At 53.4% G+C, this 22,107-nt stretch overlaps 11 protein-coding genes across 11 annotated transcripts; 7 read left to right on the plus strand and 4 right to left on the minus strand.

The window, feature by feature from the left end:
• Nucleotides 1–1,455: 1,455 nt before the first annotated feature.
• DL89DRAFT_264015 (uncharacterized protein) lies at nucleotides 1,456–2,174 on the plus strand. Its single transcript, XM_040886066.1, has one exon. The coding sequence runs from the start codon at nucleotides 1,512–1,514 to the stop codon at nucleotides 2,154–2,156; it is 645 nt and encodes a 214-aa protein (XP_040747230.1). The 5' UTR covers nucleotides 1,456–1,511; the 3' UTR covers nucleotides 2,157–2,174.
• On the minus strand, nucleotides 2,158–2,781 carry DL89DRAFT_280520 (methionine sulfoxide reductase A; the record flags this gene model as incomplete). Its single annotated transcript, XM_040889596.1, has 1 exon — nucleotides 2,158–2,781. The coding sequence occupies one exon, from the start codon at nucleotides 2,779–2,781 to the stop codon at nucleotides 2,236–2,238; it is 546 nt and encodes a 181-aa protein (XP_040747231.1). The 3' UTR covers nucleotides 2,158–2,235.
• A 630-nt stretch (nucleotides 2,782–3,411) lies between these two features.
• DL89DRAFT_253920 (uncharacterized protein) lies at nucleotides 3,412–4,251 on the plus strand (the record flags this gene model as incomplete). Its single annotated transcript, XM_040885222.1, has 1 exon — nucleotides 3,412–4,251. One exon carries the CDS (start codon nucleotides 3,412–3,414, stop codon nucleotides 4,249–4,251), a length of 840 nt encoding a protein of 279 aa, XP_040747232.1.
• A 263-nt stretch (nucleotides 4,252–4,514) lies between these two features.
• Nucleotides 4,515–5,282, plus strand: DL89DRAFT_253921 (uncharacterized protein; the record flags this gene model as incomplete). Its single annotated transcript, XM_040885223.1, has 1 exon — nucleotides 4,515–5,282. One exon carries the CDS (start codon nucleotides 4,515–4,517, stop codon nucleotides 5,280–5,282), a length of 768 nt encoding a protein of 255 aa, XP_040747233.1.
• A 1,219-nt stretch (nucleotides 5,283–6,501) lies between these two features.
• On the plus strand, nucleotides 6,502–7,573 carry DL89DRAFT_280523 (uncharacterized protein; the record flags this gene model as incomplete). Its single annotated transcript, XM_040889597.1, has 2 exons — nucleotides 6,502–7,488; nucleotides 7,545–7,573. The coding sequence occupies exons 1-2, from the start codon at nucleotides 6,822–6,824 to the stop codon at nucleotides 7,571–7,573; spliced, it is 696 nt and encodes a 231-aa protein (XP_040747234.1). The 5' UTR covers nucleotides 6,502–6,821.
• A 51-nt stretch (nucleotides 7,574–7,624) lies between these two features.
• Nucleotides 7,625–10,462, minus strand: DL89DRAFT_242829 (uncharacterized protein; the record flags this gene model as incomplete). Its single annotated transcript, XM_040885017.1, has 2 exons — nucleotides 8,427–10,462; nucleotides 7,625–8,198 (listed from the first exon to the last, which is right to left on the minus strand). The coding sequence occupies exons 1-2, from the start codon at nucleotides 10,442–10,444 to the stop codon at nucleotides 7,625–7,627; spliced, it is 2,592 nt and encodes an 863-aa protein (XP_040747235.1). The 5' UTR covers nucleotides 10,445–10,462.
• A 2,202-nt stretch (nucleotides 10,463–12,664) lies between these two features.
• Nucleotides 12,665–13,254, minus strand: DL89DRAFT_264018 (uncharacterized protein). The gene has a single exon (XM_040886067.1). It carries the CDS (start codon nucleotides 13,162–13,164, stop codon nucleotides 12,868–12,870), a length of 297 nt encoding a protein of 98 aa, XP_040747236.1. The 5' UTR covers nucleotides 13,165–13,254; the 3' UTR covers nucleotides 12,665–12,867.
• Nucleotides 13,255–13,602: 348 nt separating this feature from the next.
• Nucleotides 13,603–14,814, minus strand: DL89DRAFT_219293 (GTP-binding protein Obg/CgtA; the record flags this gene model as incomplete). The annotated part of the gene is made up of 2 exons (XM_040884384.1): nucleotides 13,603–14,283; nucleotides 14,491–14,814. 2 exons carry the CDS (start codon nucleotides 14,812–14,814, stop codon nucleotides 13,603–13,605), a joined length of 1,005 nt encoding a protein of 334 aa, XP_040747237.1.
• Nucleotides 14,815–15,062: 248 nt separating this feature from the next.
• DL89DRAFT_264019 (P-loop containing nucleoside triphosphate hydrolase protein) lies at nucleotides 15,063–17,548 on the plus strand. Its single transcript, XM_040886068.1, has one exon. The coding sequence runs from the start codon at nucleotides 15,144–15,146 to the stop codon at nucleotides 17,535–17,537; it is 2,394 nt and encodes a 797-aa protein (XP_040747238.1). The 5' UTR covers nucleotides 15,063–15,143; the 3' UTR covers nucleotides 17,538–17,548.
• Nucleotides 17,549–17,842: 294 nt separating this feature from the next.
• On the plus strand, nucleotides 17,843–18,373 carry DL89DRAFT_8329 (uncharacterized protein). The gene has a single exon (XM_040892129.1). The coding sequence runs from the start codon at nucleotides 17,968–17,970 to the stop codon at nucleotides 18,280–18,282; it is 315 nt and encodes a 104-aa protein (XP_040747239.1). The 5' UTR covers nucleotides 17,843–17,967; the 3' UTR covers nucleotides 18,283–18,373.
• Nucleotides 18,374–19,941: 1,568 nt separating this feature from the next.
• On the plus strand, nucleotides 19,942–21,797 carry DL89DRAFT_264020 (uncharacterized protein). Its single transcript, XM_040886069.1, has 3 exons — nucleotides 19,942–20,196; nucleotides 20,221–20,734; nucleotides 20,944–21,797. The coding sequence occupies exons 1-3, from the start codon at nucleotides 20,009–20,011 to the stop codon at nucleotides 21,625–21,627; spliced, it is 1,386 nt and encodes a 461-aa protein (XP_040747240.1). The 5' UTR covers nucleotides 19,942–20,008; the 3' UTR covers nucleotides 21,628–21,797.
• Nucleotides 21,798–22,107: the final 310 nt, after the last annotated feature.

Below are 22,107 nucleotides of genomic sequence, written 5' to 3' on the forward strand. Positions count from 1 at the left end.
TAGATTACACAAAGCTATTCTACAAAACAGATTCAATTTTGTACGCATCCAGCCACGTCCAAGTTGTGGGTGAGCACTTGGAAACGTATGTCGATGCGATGTTGGGGCTAGTTTGCCGATTTCCACGAAAAAGGCACGCTCAGATACATGATGGCATGTCAAAACCAGTTGTCCTTTAACTCCAACGACTTGCTAGACAGCACCACGATGAGGCACACCCTCATCCAGACAGTACCCTCGACAGAAAATTATACAACGTATTACTATATTGAGCTCATTGTGATAAAAGGTATGGCCAAGATATCATGCAACAGCACAGTTCATAGATATCTTTACAAGGATAATTACTATCGGATCACCTACGCGAAACAAAACATGCTGAACAACCAGTCGCTTGGGAATTGCACCGCGACTATCTACGACTTTCAATTGAACACCAGCAAAGATAATTTTGAGGTCAGCCTGCTGAAGCTTACTGATGTGGGGTACACTGACCCGGGTTCAAGACGATCACCAACAACCGCCACCAGCTCATAGCAGAAATGTCCCGCAAACGCGCTGACAATCCAGTATACTCTGCGATTGATATTCGGGAGCACGATTTTGGATTTAAGGAAGGCTGCTGAAGAAATACAATGCATACAGGAACCACACACTGGACACTGCATCTGGTACAACCGCTGGCGGGACACGCACCCTTCCCAGATTGTCTGATATTGAAGCGGCATTTGGGGGCTCGAGAAAAGCTGGCTTCACTGTAATAGTCAATAGTCATGTTGCTCAAGCAGTATTACGGTCACTCAGCCCACAGATAGCCGACAAGATGGGAATTGTCTGTGGAGCAAACGGCTAGTCGCAGATATCGCATAGTTCATTTTCTCAGTTACCATAAATACATAAGGTCACTTTTCCACGCAGAGCATGAGCTTTATGAAACAAACCTGGGATTTGCCAATGGCTCCTTCCTATATTCTTATTGTTATGCTTCAAAATAAAATAGCCTTGCATGTATAACGCAATGAACTCAAACATATGTGCAAAGATGTGGGCTTAACGTATGCACACATACATTCAGTAATGGTAGGATGCATGCAGATGTAAGGTCAATTCTATTTGAAAGCGGGGGAATATGCACGGCTACAACAGACCATTTTGGAGGTGCGCTGAATAAAATCGACCATGCCCATTTACATCACATGTAGTACACTTCATGATTTGTAGCTAATTGAAGTGACTTTTGTCTTTCTTTCAAGGTCTGCATTGCCCATTTCCAAGATATTGTTTACAACAGGCCGAGTACTTTACGCGACCGCAGCGCTCAAGTATGTGCATTTAACAGTGCGCCATGATTTCAATATATTGCATATCCTAGATTTCCAGCACTGACAGGATGCGAAAAGAATAAAACGGCTATATCTGACACAAAAGGTGATCGTGACTTGTTCTACCTATATCCTTATAGTCATTTTATACATACACGGATACGCAAACACCTTGTCAATTGCAAGTAGATGAATATACGTTTCATATTCGCAGCCCTGGTCAGTGCATCCAGTGCTGTCGCAGGATTCGAAGCTGACACTCGAGCTGCTTACCCAGCACCGATTCCCGCTAGCCAGGCTCCGAGGTATATACCCAACTTTCCGTGGCTTGGGCCAGGCCAGGCTGACCAGGAAGTCATATACTATCCACAAAATCCAGCGACAGTCAATTCGTACAACATGGCAACCATGCTATGTCTAGTTAACCGCCTACGTATGAGCCATGGGCTGCAGCCAGTGGTGTATCATTCAAGCCTGCTCTCGCTGGCCATGCGGCATGCGCTCTTCCAATCCAGATACAAGGTTATCACACATGCCGACAGCAGCGGCGAAATCGGCGACAGACTGACAGCACTCGGGATCGACTGGGCGGTGCTGTTCCTGGAGAATGTCGGCGGCGGCGCTAATAGCGAAGATGCGATAATGGATGCGTGGACTAGGTCGCCTGGACATCTGGCCAACATACTCAACCCAAACATACGATTCATGGGCGTGCAGGTTGCCAATGGATTCTGGGTGCAAGATTTCGCTGTTCCAAGGGACTCGAGGTATGCACCAACACCCAGCACCGTCGATGCATGCCCCACAGCCAACAACCTTTACATATACGCTTAGTAGTAGTTTAAAGCTTTTAGAATGACAATTTAGACAGAAGTTTACGTGATTCAAAGGAGATATTTTTCTGGAGATGCACTTATCCGTAGCAGCGGATGTTGTCAGAGCAGCCCTTGGACGCACACTGGCCGCCCTTTTCGAGGTACCGCTGGTGGTATGTCTCAGCAGCGTAGAAGGTGCCTGCCGGCACGATCTCAGTTGTAATCTTGTTCTCGTACAGCTTCTGGCGCTCCACCTTGCTAGCCTCGGCCAGGTTGCGCTGCTCCTCGGTGTGGTAAAAGATAGCTGACCGGTACTGAGTGCCGACATCGCCACCCTGGCGGCTGCCCTGGGTCGGGTCGTGCTTGTTCCAGAAGGCCGTCAGCAGTGTATCGTACGAGATGACCTTGGGATCGAATTCAAGCCGCACAGCCTCGGCGTGGTTGGTGGTGCCCGAGCACACCTCCTTGTACGTGGTGCTGCCCTCGTGCCCGCCGGTGTAGCCGACCTGGGTCTGCAGAACGCCGTCCTTGCGCTGGAACACCAGCTCGACTGACCAGAAGCAGCCGGCGGCGAAGGTCGCGAGCTGGGTGCCTTCGCGTGATGTCGAGATAACGGACGGAATCGTCAGGTCCTGGGTGGCCATGGTGCGCTTAAAAATGCTGGTTAGTTGTCCGAGACGGCGGGTGGCGGCGACAAGCATAAAGAAAGGAATATTGGAGAACAGCGGAGGAGGAAAAGGGGATTACAGAGGACTTTTATAGCGCACGCGAGGCCTATTTGTCAGACAGGCTTCGGGCTATTTTGCCTTGCAAACGAAAATGATTTGCTGTAGCAGCACCAAAGCCGAATGCCCCGCATTTGTGATTATGCGAGAATCGCAAATGAGCAATTTTTGGCACCCATTGCGATAGGCTGGATTTTCATCACACTGGGAGCAAAACAGTTCATAATAACAAGGCACTGAGCCATTGCGCCACGGAGTACAGAGGCTGGCCGGGGAAAATATAGCGTGCCTGCACATGCTTCAGACTCAGCACGTATGATAAACTATAGAAGTATCCACTATTTATGGAATTGCTGCTCCACGGAAACCGAGCAGTTTGAGAATTTATACGGAACTCGGAAATAATGCTCTCCCCAAGACGCTCTTGTCGACAAGCATCTTGGAGCCTTTTGGTGGCGATGTCAAAGGGGCGTGAGAGGATGCACCAGCGCACACCTTTTCAGACAGGTAACAATGGTCCAGGTATAGTAGTTACGCCATCACACCGTCATGTCCAGCCAGCAATTCTGGACCCAAATAGTCGCGGCCCTCGTCTTCGCAAACATCCAGCATGCAGTCCTTTCCTCAGCCTGCCACTACCCCTATTTTCTTCCACTGATGGTGCATTTGAAGCGACACCTGCTCACCACACGGATGCTTGCACTAGCAGTTCTGGCTGGATTGACATGGGCGACAACGCTACTGCTGTACCAGCAGCTTTCATTCGCATACCGACGCATGTACGCCGCCGACAAGGGGCTCAGCGGCCTGGCGATACTATTGCCGGTCACAAACAACACAGATATGCAATTCTACCACAACATGTGGGTCGGGGACTACCTTCACCCCGTCTGCGATTTTGACGGACCTGGATGCAGCATTGTTTGCAATCGGAGCTCGACGTACCAGACACTAGACAAGAAGACCATTTGTTTTTCGCGCGCGATCCAGCAGGGCTTCAGCGACACTGAGTTTTTCATCAAGCTCGATGACGACGCCCTTGTTGATCGAGACTATATCCACCACCTTATGCGCAGGTATCGTGGCTACCGGCAGCCGCTGTACATTAGCGACTTCATCCTGAATCTGGACCACCGCAACTCGGTTTTAGACGGGACTTACTACGGCAACGGCAAGTTCTACATGTTCAACCGCAAGCTGGTGGAGTGCATGGACACGGATATTGATTACCGCGGACGGCGGAACGAAGATGCAGTGTTTGGGTCCATGGTGCATAGGGGATGCGGCAAGAGCGTCACACGGGTTCTGGAGGACGACGCAAAGATCTGGCACAAAACCTACCAGAACAAAAACAAGTTCATCGATCTAGCAGCACTGAAAACCCACTGAGAGTGGCAGCAAACGTCATGTTGTGGCCATGGCCGGCCTGCTGAACCATGTGTCGATCGGCGCTGTTGGCAGTTCTGATTTTCCAGCGAATCATGCGTTTCTCCTGGCTCAACAAACAAGCCAGTGCTTGCGGATCTGGGAATCTTTTCTGCTAAAGCAACAGATTCGCTTTTTAGTTTTCTGATAATGCGCCATTAAAGTTCTCTCTTCGACCTATTTTCTCCTCCTACTCCCACATACACGCTATCTATTATCCGATAACCATGGTCCTTTCCATCTTCTCGAGCCGCCGGACGGTCCTCTTGGTGATTCTTCTCCTGGCCATTGTGACCACCATCATGTTTGCACACGAGGAGATAGGTTCCTTGGACACTTTCTGGCGCCCGCCGCCGCCGCGCGCACACGACCACATGGGCCATGAGCGCGACCTGGCGGTGGTTATGCCTGTCAACGAAAACACCGACCTGCAGTTCTACGGGAACATGTGGGTGAACGACTACTTGCATCCGGTGTGCGATTTCGAGGGCGATGGGTGCCGGATAGTATGCAACCAGAAGTCGACATGGGAGACGCTGGACAGCAAGACGATTTGCTTCACAAAAGCGCTGAAGGAGCGGTACCGTGGCACCGAGTTCTTTATTAAGCTGGACGACGACGCGTTTGTTGACAAAACGTATATCCGCGAGCTGATGTACAAGTACCACCGACACCCGAAGCCCGTGTACATCAGCGACTTCATTCTCAACCTGGACGGCGAGAACCTGAACATGAACAACACATGGTACGGCAACGGCAAGTTCTACATGTTCAACCGCCGGCTCCTGGACTGCATTGACGACAAGATCCAGTACACGGGTCACCGCAACGAAGATGCGGTCTTTGGCGCCATGGTGGCCAACGGATGCGGCACTGACATCGTGATGGTACCGGAGAACGACGACAAGATCTGGCACCGCAGGTATGCCAACAAAAACAAATTTATCAATCTGACAGCCATTCCCAACCGTGTGGTTGAAGACTGGGAGCTGTAACCAGTTTCGTTGTCAGAGAAATAGAAAACTGTATTTAGCCCATCTCAACATGGCTTGGGCAGTAGCAGGTCCGTTTATTTGTGCGCCTGGAAGGGGTGGGCTGACTCGGACAATGGAGAGACCGGCTGGCGGGCCCTGTCTAAGCGTATCGACTGGACGGTTCTCTCCAGCTTGTCATTGTTTAGACCCCACACGCAGTAATCACGTTACTGCCCCTCCTCGCCTTCGGTTCATAGATTAGGTAAACAGATACACAAGAGATATCAGCCATCGTGTCTGGGGATAGCAGGAGCATGGTGCCTCGGATGCAATCCGGCCATGAATTCAGTTTCCGGCTGGTGGTTCCGGGTGGCAATAGAAGCACCTCGCCTAGAGACCGTCTGGGACGGCCCAATTCAATACAACAATTGCGCGGATGTTGGATGCCCGGGAGTCATTGCGGATGGAAGGCTGCCTGCCTCGGCTGGCCTGAGGATCCGTTTGCATTACGTTACGCAAAGCTGATTGTTCAAGTGGGAGTCTATTTATATACCGCACACCGCCCGGCCAATTACGCTCACAGACAATGGACAACCCCAGGGGAGAGTGGGTCACCCTATCACCACGAAGCATACATTGTCTGTAGACAGACACTCCAGCACAGCCAAACACTAAGTCTGTATGTAGCCCTGGTCCGCCGATGGTATGTCTGCAAACGCCAATCCCGGCGGCAAGGCCTGCCAAAGGAGCTCTGCTAAAAGCAGCCTGAAACCGGCAGGATGCCTGTTGAGGTGGAAGCCTAGGGTTGTACCACGACGGATAGTTTCCCTCTCGCCCGTGCCGTCACCACAAGCTCCTGCATGTCATCTCGATATGGGATTCGTGCAAAGGGGAGGGCTGCCTTGGAAGGAAGGGGCAGCAAGGTGCAGTCTGCGGAAAAGATTGCCAGCACTGACAGTCCCCATCCATGCTGTTTAGCTTTTATTTTCCAGAAGCTTGATGTCGAGCAAGGCCAGTGCCTAAGGCAGCCTTTCTCTTTTTGCAGGGCGTGGAGAGCTGCTTTTCCGTGGGTGTGAGGCCGTTGCACCACTAGTGTTGTACAGGTGGGCACTAGTGTGAAAATATAATTTTAGCCACATATTTCCGTGTTCGGCGATGGCTAATAACAGAGTGATATCACGGCGGTCCTGGGAAGCAGCGGGCGGGGAGTGGGCGGGCGAATGTGCTTCATTCGCGAAAATAAGATGTGCCGATCCTAGCACCCAGTCGCTCATGCACATCCTGCCGAAGCGAGGTCGTTCCAATTATAGCGTCCCCGTATGATTTTTTTGGGAAAATAAAGAGGCAGATTCTCACTTTCAATGCGTGGAGCCGTTGAAAGCAGCTGGCCCAGCGAGTTTGTTTATAAGCACAGCAAAGCGGCTCCCCGAGTGCCAAGAGCTGAAAAAAGCTCAAAACCCCTTTTCTCCTTTTTCTTTCTCTTCCTTTTCTACCCTCCCCATCGACACCCTTCCCCTATCTCCTCACTACTCAGCGCAGCCCCTGATATCACATACAACAATGGCACCAATCACACTGTCGCGGCCGCGCATCCTGATACTGCTGATAGTCCTGGGCATTGTAGGCACCAGCGTCGTGCTGACCTCGGACCGGCATAACTACTGGGGCGCGTTCCCGCCGCCTGAGCACGAGCAAGTGCCTCCGCCCAAGGAGCTTTCGCCGCAGGAGAAGGAGCGCGAGCTGTTCTCAAAGCTGGCGATCGTGTTCCCGGTGAACCACAACACAGACATGCAGTTCTACAAGAACATGTGGCTGCGCGACTACCTGCACCCGGTGTGCGATTTCGACGGGCCGGATTGCAAGATTGTGTGCAACCAGGAGTCGACGTACCATACGCTGGACCAGAAGACGTTCTGCTTCTCGCGGGCGCTCAAGAACTACAAAGATATTGAGTTCTTTATCAAGCTCGACGACGACTCGTTTATCGACAAAGACTATATCAAAAGGCTGATGCTTGAGCACCAGGGCTCGAAGAAGCCCGTTTATATCAGCGACCACACAAGGTTCCGCGATCCCTGGAACGAGGGCACACTGGACCACGTTCTGTACGGCAATGGCAAGTTCTACATGTTCAACATGAACCTAGTCAGGTGCCTGGACGTGGAGTTCAAGTACAATGGCCCGCGCAATGAGGACGCGGTGTTTGGCGGCATGGTCACGTCGGGCTGTGGCGAGAAGAACGTGACATTTGTGCAGGAGGACGACAACTTTATCTGGCACAAGACGTACAAGAACAAGAACAAGTACATTGACCTGGCGGCTATCAAGAACCATTAGGTGTTTATTATCGTATTCTAAAAGACTCATTCTATCTCGTTTAAAAGACCCCGGAGCTTGTCAATGGCCTTGTCGAGGGGAATATGATAGGTGAAGTTGCGGCGCGGCAGAACCTTGAGCGCATGCGTGGCGTCAATGTTCATGTCGAGCACGTGATAGCAATTGGCGCCTGGGCTGAACCCAATGCGAAGCGAGTACTCGCGGTCCAGCGCGGCGTCCACGTCGGGCTTGCGTTCATACACCTCAAAGATAATGTGGGTCAGATAATCCAGCTCCTCGACCTTCTCGTACGGGATCATGGTCTGCATGTCGCACATAAACACCAGGTTCAGCAGCGTGTGGATGTGCGACTCCTTGGTGAAATAGAACCGCACGCGCGCGTCCTTCCCGTTCTTGACATCGGTCAGATCGTCAGCCAGCTGGCGCAGCAGCGGCACAAGCGCCTGGACGCCGATGGCCATGCGCTGCGGCGGCTCAATGCCGTACTCGCGCCTTGTGACAAAATCAAACAGCAGCTTGGCCTTGTAGTAGAGCGCACGCACGTCCTGCTGCGTGAACAGCAGGTCGGGCGGGTAGTCGGGCGGCGCCGAGTGCTCGTAGCTCTTGGACATCTGGCCCGACGACGACGGACGCGCACGAAGCACCGGCGACGACGACACGGTATCGCAGGCGTTCCGGGAAATGGCCAGCTTGGCCAGCGAGTCGCCCTTTTCGGAGCTCATCTCCAAAATGTCCTCGTCGCTGTCGACGCCCAGCATGTCGGCTACTGATGACAGTGCACTCGAATGTGCAGCAGCGATGCGCTCGGCACTAAGCTTGTCGGGCGACATGAAGATGCGCTCCAGGAACCGGCGGTTGTGCAGCGCGTCGTATTTGAGCGAGTCGTAGAGTTCGCCGACCTTGGCTGGATCGTACATTTCGCTGCCGTCCTTGTTGACCAACTGGAAGTCGCTGAGGATCTTCTTCCACCTCTCGCGGAACAGCTCGGGGGTCTCGCCGCAGCACCACTCGTCCTGCAGCTCCCTCAGCCCGTCCTTGCCCAGGTCCTGGAAATTGCGTTCCATGCGCGCAATCAGGCGGCACATCAGCGAGCACAACTCGCGGACAAACACCCTGGGATGGCTGCCCATGTCTTTGGGCAGGCGCATGTTGGGCGTGCAGAACGGGTTGGCGGCCAGGGGCCCGTCAAAGTTGAAGAAGCCGCGGATCTGCGTCTTTGCTCTCTCCATCTCGTCCTTCGCCTCCGTGCTGTCGTCGAGCATGTCTGCGCGCACGGTAATCAGATCCTTGAACGGCTTTCCATTCAGAAACGCCGCGCAGTATGCGTTTACAGTCGACAGCACACGGCGCTCAGTGCTGGAGTAAATCTTGACGTCATCCAGAAGGTGGCGGTTGATGAGCAGCAGGTCCTTGCGCATGTTCTCGCCCAGGTCCTGCGACTGCACGATGCCTGCATGGGTGCACTCGCCGCCCCACTTCAGCACAAACTGCACGCAGTCCACATGCTTTGTCTCCTTGTTTTTCTGCGGCTTCACCTGCACCTTGGTGCCCAGAAAGTCGATCTTTCTCTGCAGCACGTCCTCCAGGTGCTCCAGATCGCCGGGTGCGTCGACGCCCGGATCGAGCGCCCTTGCCTTCTGCAGCGCCTCCAAGGCGCCACGCAGCGCTTCGGGGGTCCGAAGCATGATCTCGCTGGTGGATTCGCCCAGCAGCTGCATGATCGGCAGACTGCGCAGCACGTACTTTATCTTCTGCTTGGGCGTGCGATCGGCATGGCGACACACATTGAACACACCCTTTAGTACCCAGCGCGACTCGTATGTCTGCTTGCCGACGTTGTCTGCGTCGACAAAGCGGGCCACCCAGCGGTGGTGCAGGGCCTCCTGGAAGCGTGTGTCGAGGATGCTTGCAGTGTCGTCGTAGTACTGGTCGTTGCCCTTGACAAACGACCAGCCGTTGACGTCGATCACCATCGACTGGCCGTTGGCGCGCAGCAGGTCGAATCCGCACACGCGCTGGCCGAACGCCTCAGAGACAGCCCGGGCGATGTCCTCCTCCTCCTCGCTAAGCGGCGTCACGAACCGCATCTCCTTGCCCTCGTTGTTGCGCCTGACATGGCCGTCCACGACTGGCGACTTGCGGGTCTCGGCATGCGCATACTCCTTGCCCACCGTATAGACCTTGACGTCAACCGAGTTGTCCACGTCGATAAACTCCTCGTAGATGAACGAGCCGTCGCGGCGCACGGGGAAGTACCCGGCGTGGAACTCGCTCGACTTGTTCCCGATCTTACGGAACAGCCTGCGCACCCCGCCGCCCTGCTCGCGCGAGTAATAGATGTAGATATTGTGGTCCTCGGCGTCGCACGGCTTCTCCACAAACGGCTTGCGGATAATCTGGTCGCCCACCCGCAGCGTGTCCTCGTCAATCTCTTCCACATCGCTGGATCCCGCCAGCGTGCCCAGCTGGATGTTCATCTTTTGCTCGACCACGCGTCTCAGTGCCGGGTGGACATCTGGCCCGCCGTCGCGGCTGGCAATCAGATGGCGCGGCGTCGTCACCCCGATGCTGTGCAGCATCTCCAGCACAATGCGCCGGTCGAACAATAGGAACTGCCGGATCAGCGAGTTCACCGAGAATGGCTTGCGCAGCCGGAAGTACTGGAACGCCTTTTCCAGCGGGAAGCCCCGGGAGAAGAAGGATATTAGGAAATCGCACAGCGGCCATTTTTCCACGTCCTCGTCCAGGATCGTCTTGTCGCCGAAGAAAATGACCTCATAGTGCCCGGTTGCGATCAGCCGGTTCAGGATATTTGCCATCGGCTTTGACCGCGCCTTATTGTCCATCGCGCAGATTCCGATTATTGCTAGCAAGGGCTGCTTTTTCTTTTGAGTTGCTGCACAGGTGTGGTGTGCGTGCGGGGGGAGGCTGGGTGGGAAAAATTTTCTACTTACACTTGCGGCCCTCGAGTTGGGGCAGATCGATAAAGTGCGGGGACGTCGACAGCATTCCGCCGACCTCGGACAGGAACCCCGACCCCGTGTTCTTGCGAAGCGGTGCCATAGCGTCGGGTGGAGCTGAACAGTGTGAAAAAGAAACCATGAAGCGTGGCGTTGCAGAGGAGAGAGACAAAGGAGGCAGGGCCTGGCCCCACGCCTTGAATGCACCACGCCCTCGCTCACCCCGCCTCAGTTTGCCCGTCTCCCATTGGCCAGATAAAGCGCTGCTGCATCATGTGCATTCCCCTTTTTTTTGAGATGATTCACAGCAGAGGTTGAAAAGTCTCTGCGAAAAAGCAGTCTCAGGCTGCTCCCCTCCCGGTTCCCAGCGCGGTAGAAATATTGATGGGATGTTATTTTACAGAAAATAGTTTGGGAACAAAAATGAGTAGAGGCCGGTTCTTTCAGGCGTTCCATGCCTCGGCGGAGCCCGTCGACAGCTGCTGCACTTCGCGGCTGGCCATCTCGATGGGCGCAGAGTTCCACGGCGCCTGCGCGTCGTCCGAGCTGAGCAGCTGCTGCAGGTACGCCTGCTTGGGCACCGCGGCCTCGTATGCCGAGTGGACCTCCTGGAAGTTCTCGGTCGAGAATGCCCGAGCGGCGACAGGCGAGCGGCGAGCAACAAGGGTGCGAATGGCGGAGGTGCGAGCGGCGGCGAACATTTTATATTTTACTCTGTCTTGCGCGGAAACGGGGTTTTCTTGAGGGCTGGGACGGGATGATATTTTTCAGGCGAAAGGGAGGGAGATGCGCTCCTTTTATATCCGTTTTGCCCCAGCATGGCGAAGGGTCAAAAAGCGGGCAGGCCAGTTAGTAGGGCGGGATACGGCTGGGAAATTTTGAGCATCGGAACGCACCGGCCACGCAACCACCAATTCCTCAGCAGCGCAAATCCCCAGCCATGCGATTGGCTGCCCGGAACCCGAGCATCGATTCCATCGATGCAAGTGCAGCTGATGTCCGTCCGGCTGGCACAATTGGCGTGTGAAAGGCGCTGGGCAGAAAACCAAGCACAGTCGGACGTAATGGCGACGATTTTCTAGCAGTCCCAGAGCCATCTATTTATCAGCACAGCAACCATGCAGCTGGCCAAATATGGCGCTAATCCTCCGGGACACATGCAAAACTATCTGCACACCCTGGGTGCCTCTTGGCTATTTGCTGCCGGCCGCTTCTCCCTCTGGAAAGGGGGCAGCGGAAATTGCCGTTCAGCAGCAGAGCTCGAGACAAACAGCCGGTGTGCGTTCGCTGGCGGCCGCGATGGTGCCGCTGCTACAACATCTCCAAAGAATGCCCTGCCCGGCGTGCAACGTACAAAATGCAGCGGGCCGTCAATCATCGCGGAGTTTGATGCAGCTCACTAATTACGTACATATTTTCAAGCAATAACTCTTTCCGCCCGCATCCTGCGAATAAAACTCGTGAGAATGAGATACCGTAGGGATCACCGCCCGGGTCATTCCATCACTCCATATACGGGCTGCAGCTGCCCTAATGTGACGTCCACTAGAAAAGAAGTCCACACTGGCAATGTGCTACATCGGCCAGATCATGAAGGGGCGAAGGGGTTTAGCAAGCGGACTCAAGAAGCGATCGTGTCGCTCCCAAGGCATCTGCAAAGGCATGTCCCTGCGGCTAGTTCTCGACAAATGGCACTATGGTTTTTGCTTGTCCAAACAAATACATGGCCATATTATGCAAACATGAGCGAGACTAACCAATGTCTACATATCAGCCATGTATTGGGCCAATGGTGTAGCGGCTTCTTCCGAATGCACACTGCACGGCTTGCTTCCGATGGGAGGGACAGGTAATCGCGGCATGTGACAACAGAGGATAAGGGCTGCATGTGGAGCGGGCTGCTTTCTGTGACTGCCAACTGATATTTTTTTTTCTAGCGCGGCGACGATAAGCCCCAAAAAAGAGCGAGCAATGGCCATGTGATGGCGTGCATACACTGTGCTGGACGCGCCCTAAATGGTGACTATGGCCACTGCAGCCTGCCCATCTCCTCCGATTTAGGCCCCCTGTGCTGAGTATGCCTCCCCCTCTTTCTGCACACTGGAGAAGCGGATGCAAAAAGGCGGCAAAGCTCACAATGTGATTTTTTTTCTCGAGTGGTGGGGCAACACTGGCCACATTCACGGTATATTGCGTGTCCAACGCACGCCGCAAACAAAACCCATGACTGGATGGCGCCTCGGGTGGAGCAGGGATGAATGCGAAAGGAGTTTTGTTATTTGTACAGAGAAGAGCAGAATTGAAAACTTTCAGTGCTGGAATACCTCCTCGGGGACCCAGGTCTTGGGCTCATGGAAGCCCTCCTGCACCTCGCGACTCACCATCTCGACAGAGTCCTTTGTCCAGGGCGCCGAGGTGTCGTCGGTTTTGAGCAGATCCATCAGGTACTTTTGCTCCTCCATCAGCGCCTTGAGATGCTCCTCATGCGACATGGTGTCGGAGCGTGTGTAGACGGATGTGTTGGTATAGGAGCGAGACAGAATGGCCGCGCGCGGCAGAGTGCGGGCGGCAGATGTGAGAAAAGCACGGCGGGTGGTGGGAAGCATATTTTGGAGTTTCGAGAAAAAAATATTTTGCAAAGATGTCTGGCAAGGGAGTCTTGAGCCCAAATGTCTGGCCGAAGGGAGGGTCGCTTTATATACCCTGGCCAGCAAGTAAAAAAAAAACTCGCACTGCCCTCCTCGGGTGTTTGGGCGACGGACAGCAGCAGCATGGGCAAGAGAAGGACGAAAAATTGCGCCCTTCCTATGCGTCCCAGCTGCTGGGTGGGATATTTCGTCTCTTCCCGAACCACACATGCGGGATTACAGGGGGTGGAAATTGGCGCAGGCTGGTTGGTCCCTTTCCCCCGCCCGGGGCCAAAAAGGCGTGACGGCGTGCAGTGGGGCTCCAGAGGAACGCATTCCGACCCAAGCTGCCGAGTCATACGATAATGCTCTGGTCTTCCATTGCTGCGCAGGCGAGGGGGCGGTTCAGGGAGCTTCTTACTTGAGCTGCTCTAGCATGGTGCGGATGGTTGCGGTGACCTTGGTGATGTTCTTTGCCTGCTTGGCCGACACAGGGATCATGGGAATATCGGCCATGGCACGCCATTTCTCAAAGTTCTCCCTGGCATTGGCGGCATCCGCCTTGTTCGCCACGACCAGCGACGGGCGCTCGGCCAAGCCAGGCTTGTACAGATCCAGCTCGGTCTGCAAAGCCCTGAGATCGTTCCAGGGATCGGGGCGGCTGATATCGACGATATAGACCAGAATCCGGGACCGCTCGACGTGTCTCAGGAACGAATGGCCGAGGCCAACATTCCTGTGTGCGCCCGGGATCAGGCCGGGGATATCGGCTACCGTGATCTGGTGAGTGTCGCGGAAGGTCACTGTGCCAATGTACGGGTTCAGAGTGGTGAACGGGTAGGCGGCGATTTTGGGGTGGGCGTTCGACACGGCCGACAGAAACGTGCTCTTGCCGGCATTCGGCAGGCCCACCAGGCCGACGTCAGCAATGGTCTTCAGCTCCAGGTCAAGCGTGCGTGTCTGGCCGGCCAGCCCGCGCAGGGCGTAGTGCGGCTGGCGGTCGGTGGGTGACGAGAAATGCGGGTTCCCCGGCCCGCCCAGCCCGCCGCGGGCCACCAGAACGCGCTGGCCGTGCGTAGTCAGATCGGCATGGAGCGGCTCAGCCGTGCGCATCTCGTACATGTAGGCCTTGAATTCCTGCGGCAGCGGCACCCGCTTTAGATCGTTCTTATCCTCCCACCGCGGGTAATGCACGAACAGCGCCGACTTGTCCCTGCGCTTCCTCTCCGCCTCCGCATTCTCCTGCTCGATCAGCTCGCCCAGAAACCCGTCCGCACTGCAGCTCTCCAGGTCCTTTTCGGGCACAATCTCCCTGACCAAAGTGCCCTTGGGCACCCTGACCACTAGATCGCTGCCCCGCGGCCCATGCATTGCCTTGCCGCGGCCGTTCATGCCGGGCCGCGCGCTCAGGCGCTGCTTGACGCAGCTCAGGCTGGTCTCGTTCTCGTCCACCTCGAACCACACGTCGCCACCATGGCCACCGTCGCCGCCGTTGGGAGGCCCGCGGGGCACAAACACGTCGCGGAAGAAGCTGACGCAGCCGCTGCCGCCGTGGCCGCCGATGGCCGTGCAGCGCATGCGATCGGTGAAGTTGCGGCCGCCCAGCCGCAGCTTGTAGTTCTCCTGCATCGGCGCTCGGAGCAGATCGTCAGCCTGTGTGCCGTACAGGCGCCGCGGTTTGATTGCCAGGCACCTGCAGCGTATTGTCCGAGATAACAGCATCAAGGGGATAACAGAAAAGATAAAGGAAATGCATGAGCCATGTTCACCGGGCCAATGCAGGTGGTTTTATTGAGCCAGTCCAGGATTTGCCCGGCCAGCATGGACAAAAAATGGGATTACAATCAGGGGATTATTATCGGGGAATCTGCCAATTACCGTGAGCATCGGCGGTCTTTTGGGCGGTTCGAAGCAACAGATCGCGGCTTTATCTCTTTCCGCATTCCTCCCTACACCTAATGGCGCTTCGAATGAGCTGGGCAATTGCCCACCGCACCGCAGCCAGCAGCAGTCTGCTGCGCACGCTCCGGCACACGCTCCCACGCAGCAGCACCCGCGCATACACATCCCGGCGGCCCGATCCCCTGGACAGGGTGCGCAACATCGGCATTATCGCCCATATCGACGCAGGCAAAACCACAACCACCGAGCGGATGCTGCACTATGCGGGCTTCACACGCTCCATCGGCGACGTCGACGACGGGGACACAGTCATGGACTACTTGCCCGCGGAGCGTGAGCGCGGGATCACGATCCAGTCGGCAGCCATTACGTTCGGATGGAAAGACAGCCAGCTGCATTTAATCGACACGCCCGGACATGTCGACTTCACCGTGGAGGTGGAGCGGGCAATGCGGGTGCTTGACGGGGCAGTGGCGATTCTGGATGCCGTGGCGGGTGTGCAGGCCCAGACCCTGACGGTGTGGAAGCAGGCGACGCGGTACGGTATTCCGCGCATAATCTTCATCAACAAGATGGACAGAGATGGCGCCAACTGGCAGAAATGCGTAGACGATATTGGCGCAAAGCTCGACACGCGGCCGCTGGTCCTGCAGGTGCCCGAGAGCGAGATGGCCAGGCTCGAGGGCCGTGGGCTCGAGCGGTGGATCGATGCCGTGACCATGGAGCGGATCGAGTTTGATATCGAGCAGGACAACACTGGGTCGACGGTTCGAAGATCTGCGATTTCGGAAACCGACCCGGCGTTTGAGAAAATGGCCGACGCCCGCACTCTGCTGGTGGAGACTCTGGCGGAGATTGACCAGCAGATCGTCGACGTGTTCCTGAGCGATGCTGTCGACGGCGACCATCTGCAGGTGCCAGAGAAGGACATTAGGGATGCGATCCGGCGAGTCACACAGTCGTCGCAGGCGAGCCCAGTCCTGCTCGGCGCATCGTTCCGCAATGTTGGCGTCCAGCCGCTGCTTGATGCTGTGCTCGAGTACCTGCCGTCGCCTACCAACAAGGCCCAGCCCACAATGGCAGTGGTGCCTGGCCAGAGCGGCAAAAAGTCCACAGAGGTCGTGCCCCTGGACAGCAACAAGCTGGTTGCTTTTGCCTTCAAGGTCATTGTCGATGCGCAGCGCGGGCCCATGGTCTTTGTGCGCGTATACTCGGGCACATTAGACTCGCGCATGACCCTGGTCAATGGCACCCAGGGCGGCATCAAGGAGCGCGCGACCAAGCTGCTGCAAATGTACGCCGACCAGCCCGAAGAGATCCCTGCCATCCAAGCCGGCCATATTGGCGTTGTGCTGGGCCTGAAGATGACAAAGACCGGCGACACGCTACTGCATGCCCAGCACCCGAGTCTGCCAAAGTCCCTGAAGTCTGCCAAAAAGAGCCGCTCGGTGCACAGCGCCAATTCCGCGCCTGTGGGCTGGCAGCTGCACGGCATTTCCGTGCCCCCGCCTGTGTTCTTCTGCGCTGTCGAGGCCGACTCTCCGCAAGACGAGCGGCCGCTAGCCGATGCCCTGGCAAACCTGACGCTCGAGGACCCGTCTCTGCATGTCTCGCACGACGAGGAAACCGGCCAGACATTGCTAAGCGGCATGGGTGAATTGCATCTGGAGGTCATCCAGGACCGGATGGTCAAGGATATGAAAATCAACGCCACCTTTGGCAAGATGCGCGTGTCGTACCGCGAAACCGCCGGCCAGCCCGCCAGTGCCCAGCATACGTATGCACGCGAGATCGCTGGTAAGGCCGGCAAGGCCGCATTGCGCGTCAGCGTCGAGCCCATCGGCGACCCGGAGACCGATGACAACATCATTGAAATCAACATGCCAGACCACCTGGTTGTGGCTGGCGAAACCGCGCCCACGCATGCACGCGACGATGACCACGAGCTATGCGACTCCGTGCGCGCTGCAATCCACGACGGCATCTCCAATGCTGCATTCCGCGGCAGCATTCTCGGGTTCCCCGTCACGCGCACCCGCATCACCGTCACTGATATCGAGTATTTCGGTGAGGACCTGTCGACCATTCCCGCGTACCGGGCGTGTGCAGGCCAGGCACTGGCGCAGGCGCTGAACGGCTGCTCGCCGGCTCTCCTTGAGCCCATTGCGCGGACCACCATTTCCTGCCCCGAGAAACACGTGGGGTCGGTGCTCAGTGATCTCAATGGCGCCAGGCGCGGTCGCGTCATCAGCCTGGATGACTCCGAGGAGGGCGTGGGTGCTGGGAAGCTGCTAGTTGCTGAGATGCCCCTAAGCACTATGGTTGGGTATTCGTCGATGCTGCGCAGCTTGACCGCTGGCGGTGGCAGTTTCACCATGGAGGTCGTGGGCTTTGGGCAGATGAACATGCAGCAGCAGCAGGCTGTTATTAAAGAGAGCCGGGGATACTAAATGTTGTGCGGATTTAGAACTGTTAATAAATATCTGATTGCATACAAAATACTAATTTGCTCTGGAGGCAGATGTAGCTGGACATGTATGCTCTGGCCACACATACTGTAAGCTGCATGATTTAATTAGTGAAAAGGAGTCTCCAAACACTATTTCAGAGACATGCACGGGCCTGTTCCAAAGGGCTGCGAAAAATCGTATATCTATTTCGAGAGAAAAGCAGCACAGAAACACCCATGCGTCAGACACGCTCTCTTTGTTTCCGCGCTATCTTTCGTAGCAAATAATCCAACTATCCTTGAGCATGGAGAAGCAGACCCTTCAACTAAACGGCCTGGCCGGCGGAACGATACTTCGACGTGTTCTCGGCTGCCTATTGGAGGACCTGGCAGTTTCTTCTAACACAGCTGCGTCCGACTACGGCTTGAATATGCTTTACAACAAAATTCAAGCTACCATCCAGTATGCCCTTGTTTGTCGTCAGTGGTTGGCATTCTTGAAGCCACGCCTTTGCAGTACGCTATATATAAAGAGCCACCCGCCAAAGCTGTCAAATCTTGCGAGGTTTAAGAATGTGCTCAAGGGCCTACGTTCTCCAAAGCCACACAAATTCTGGACGTCAAACATCAAATCAGTTGTTTCTATGGACGGCGCTCGCTACGCCAAAGCACTATACATTTTAAACAGCCACCGCGGTCCCATTCCTACACTTGATGTGTTTTTGGATGGCTACGGATTTGGTTAGGCCACATGGCCAAAAATCGAAGACATCATCTTTCTCGGCGAGTTTACATTTCAGGCTGTCGTTGGGGAAGACAGACATATCGACCTGGCCCATTCCTATTTGTTGAAGTTTGCACCATCAGTTGGCAATGCCTATTCCCCATCAAACCCTGCTGTGCATAGGCTTGACAACACACTTGCTTATCAAAGGCGGCATCTACATACAGCCTCAGATAGACATTTAACAGCCACGCAATTTCTGCACTTGACTGCCCTCAACATAGACGATAGACATGGCCAAAGCGCCCACCGGCTAGTGTCGTTTTTTGCGCCATCACTCAACGAACTGGAGCTTAATGTCCGCCTCAACTCGTCGTTTTCATGGCGACAATTCATCGGCAGTGACACCGATACTATTGAGTTTAAGCAGCTGACGACATTGAGGTTGATATTCTATATACACCCAAACACTCCTTTGCCATCCACTCCACGCCATCCTTCTTTTTATGGACAGCAGCAGCTACTCTTTCCAAAGCTCCACACACTGGAGACTTTTAATTCATTTAATGCTCTTGTTAACTTTAGGAGCCTATTCGATAGTGTCCTGTTGAAGTCATTGAGCATCACTGAAGTATCTAGAGGTGTTCCATCCGCAGATTCGATGCCCCTCAGATATACTGACAAGCTATCGCTTTTCCTATTGACATACTTCAATACCGAATACGATGCACAATTGATGAGCATAATCACATACCTTTTCGACTCTTACTCCAAAACCAGATATGCAGATATCCGCGTTCCTCTGCTTCCTAATACAAGGTTGAATTGGCCAAATCTTATAAACCTCGAGCTTGGAGTCACTGAGGTTGACTGGAACATAGTTGAGTCACTTCTTGGGGAGCTCACACATCTGAGAATGCTGATGATTATAAAAAGCACCAGCTATGACAACGCTGCTTTTGCCCTATCGCTCAGGCGCGAGATAAACAGATATACTCCTTTATCAACATCCTCTATGAGCCAGAGCCTAGAAGAATTCTCATTTAAAAACTCCGACATGACGGCAGACTCCGATGCCTCTGGGTTTATCCAACAACTTGTTATTCGGACCCCATCGCTCATGGTCATTCAGGCATGCAAATCGTTCCTTGAAAATATCACCATGCATATCACCAATCAGGATGTGGAGTTCAAACATTTGTAGAGCTACTTGCTCCACGTTTTGTGAGCAAAGGTCTTATGCTTGATAACTTCCTGCCTAGCAGGCCATTTCTCCTAATTCCTCTCCCCAAGGAGTTGGCTGGTTATCTTTATCTGCTTTATTGCATATAAATTTAGTAATATTGAAACACGATATCTGTAATTAACACTGCAGTAGGAGGTTGTTTTTTTTTTCGACTAGGTGATTTTAATATGTACATGTATATGGTCTATACGAGAATCAATGGTAGCAGCATTGCCATCCTCTTTGCAAATGCTTGCTATCTCCGAGATGTATATAAACCTAGTGTTACTACCTGGTCTTAATCTAATTACAGTAGGCGAATCTTGGAGCACTATTTCTACGGCATGCGTGGAGTAAATCTAGAAGGCGGTCATTCTTCGCCAAGCGAGCCACTGGCTTCTTGTGCTGGGTGTTCTATAAATACCTACAGGACCTGTTAGTGCCGATGCGTCCGACCTTTTGCACAAATCTTCCACTTCCACTTTCAGTTACTTGTCACACTACCTACTTTTTTACTTTCACTATGGAACAACACACTTTCGCGCGTACGGCCCTGGCCAAAGAAAGGATACTCGGGAAAATTATCGGCTACCTAATGCGCAGCCTTGGGACATTCTACTGTCCTTTTTCAACAACTTTTGATTTTGACAAGCATTCTATCGCCACGCACACCGGTATTCAGTACGCTCTCGTTTCTCATCAATGGATGAAGTCAATGAAGCCTTTCATTTTCAGCACGATCTATATTACAAGCGATTCGCCAGCACTAAAGTTTATGGTGAAATCCAAATTTTTGACCAAGACGCTGCGTCCAAAAGAGTCGTATAAACGCTGGAGGTCAAACATAAACTCTGTTATTCGGATGAGCGGACTAAATTATACAACCAGGCTGTATATCAACACTCAGAATAGTGGACCCCTTCCTCCCCTCGATATGCTTTTAGACGGTTTTGGATTTGGTGCAGCAACGTGGTTGAATCTCAGAGACATCGTATTTTGTGACTATGTTGCTTTTCAACCGGTACTGTGGGCGAGCAACCACGTTGATCGGGCCTATTCATATCTGCATAAGTTGGCACCTTCTCTCGGTAATATCCACTCAAGACCAAATTACGTTCTTGATTTGCTTGACAAAAGGTTCACTAACCGCAAGTGGTATCTTGACGTAGCGCCAGCTCGCCATCTATCAACCGCATATTTTCCGCACTTGACCAGTCTGTATATAAACGATACTTCTAGCCTGGCAAGTGTCCGGCTGATGAAACTTATTGCACCTGCACTCTGTGAGCTGAAAATCCATCTCAGCTTCGACTCGTCCTTTTCATGGTGGCAATTCTTCGACAAGGATAGCAACGCAGGCAAATTTGAGGAGCTGAAAACGTTGGAAATATACTTTAAATTAGGGCCTGACTCACCCTCGCCACCCTTCCTCGCCTTTCAAACCACTACGGACAACAGCTCCCGATATTCCCAAAGCTCCAGTCATTACAGGCCACAAATATATTCAATGGCCGTGTCGACTTCAACGAGCTATTCATTGATGCTAGACTACAATCGCTGAGGGTTACTGAGCGGCCCGAGTTTACACCATCTATCCACTCAGTACCCCTGAAACATGTCGATACGCTGTATTTTGATACTTTGCCTTCGTCTACACCACAAAGCATCGCTATATTGAAAAGCTCAGTCACTCAGTTATTTGAGGTTTCTTCAGATGTCAGACATGCAGATGTTCAAATCACAATGCTCCCTATCACGGCGCTCAATTGGCCAAATCTCATAAATCTCAAACTTAGAATCATCAGCATTGACTGGAATATAGTAGAATCGCTTCTCGAGGGACTCCCATGTCTACGGACATTGACTATCATACGAGATCAGGGCAATCGTCAACTAACAGCTGCCCTGTCACTTGGGCATGAGATTGAGAGCTACAATCCCACCTCAACGAGGGAAATCAGTAAAAGCCTTGAAGGGTTTGAATATTATAATCTTGCAGGTACGAAAGATGCCGGTATTTCCGAGTTTGTCCTGCAGTTGGTTTCGCGTACGCCGTCGCTCATGGTCATCAAGTCAAGAGATATATACGATGAAGGGCTAATAGCGGTTATCGCTAGTCAGAATATCGAGTTCAGATCCTAATAGATCCATTCCCCAACCCCAGTTTGCCATGATAATTTCCTGCGACTGGTTTGCATGCGTCGAAGAATATTTTTTGTAAAAGCTAATACAAGTACACTTTTCTTTCCCAGATATTATACCATGGTTATCTTTTTCCATCTTCCGCATCTGTTTTCGTTCTCTATCCTCAGCAACAATCTACCAATATACCATTTCCCAAAATAGTATTGAATGCCCAGCATATCAATTCGTCATAGCAGCTCTCACCACCTCTTCTCGATATACCAGAGATGGCATTTCTGCCAAGTAAAACTGTACCGCTAATACTGCCCTGTTACATATATATGGTACATATGCGACAGAATCCGCAGTGTCAGAGTTGGCATACTGCCTTGCCCTTTACATATGACTTGCAGCCAGGGCACATCGCCAAAACCATCGTTTATCTGAAGGCACTAGGTGTCCTCAAAGTGCATGTCTGCTTAGGTGACATAAATATGA

The sequence above is a fragment of the Linderina pennispora genome (assembly GCF_002104995.1).
Source record: "Linderina pennispora strain ATCC 12442 chromosome Unknown DL89scaffold_1, whole genome shotgun sequence".
In the NCBI taxonomy this organism is placed as follows: domain Eukaryota; kingdom Fungi; phylum Kickxellomycota; class Kickxellomycetes; order Kickxellales; family Kickxellaceae; genus Linderina; species Linderina pennispora.

Coding starts and splice junctions, on each gene's coding strand:
- DL89DRAFT_264020 (XM_040886069.1), top strand. CDS start 20,009: ATGGAACAACACACTTTCGCGCGTACGGCCCTGGCCAAAGAAAGGATA. Junction 20,197..20,220: donor GTTTCTCATCAATGGATGAA/GTCAATGAAGCC, acceptor TTTCATTTTCAG/CACGATCTATATTACAAGCG. Junction 20,735..20,943: donor ATACTTCTAGCCTGGCAAGT/GTCCGGCTGATG, acceptor TACGGACAACAG/CTCCCGATATTCCCAAAGCT.
- DL89DRAFT_8329 (XM_040892129.1), top strand. CDS start 17,968: ATGCTTTACAACAAAATTCAAGCTACCATCCAGTATGCCCTTGTTTGT.
- DL89DRAFT_264015 (XM_040886066.1), top strand. CDS start 1,512: ATGAATATACGTTTCATATTCGCAGCCCTGGTCAGTGCATCCAGTGCT.
- DL89DRAFT_264019 (XM_040886068.1), top strand. CDS start 15,144: ATGGCGCTTCGAATGAGCTGGGCAATTGCCCACCGCACCGCAGCCAGC.
- DL89DRAFT_264018 (XM_040886067.1), bottom strand. CDS start 13,164: ATGCTTCCCACCACCCGCCGTGCTTTTCTCACATCTGCCGCCCGCACT.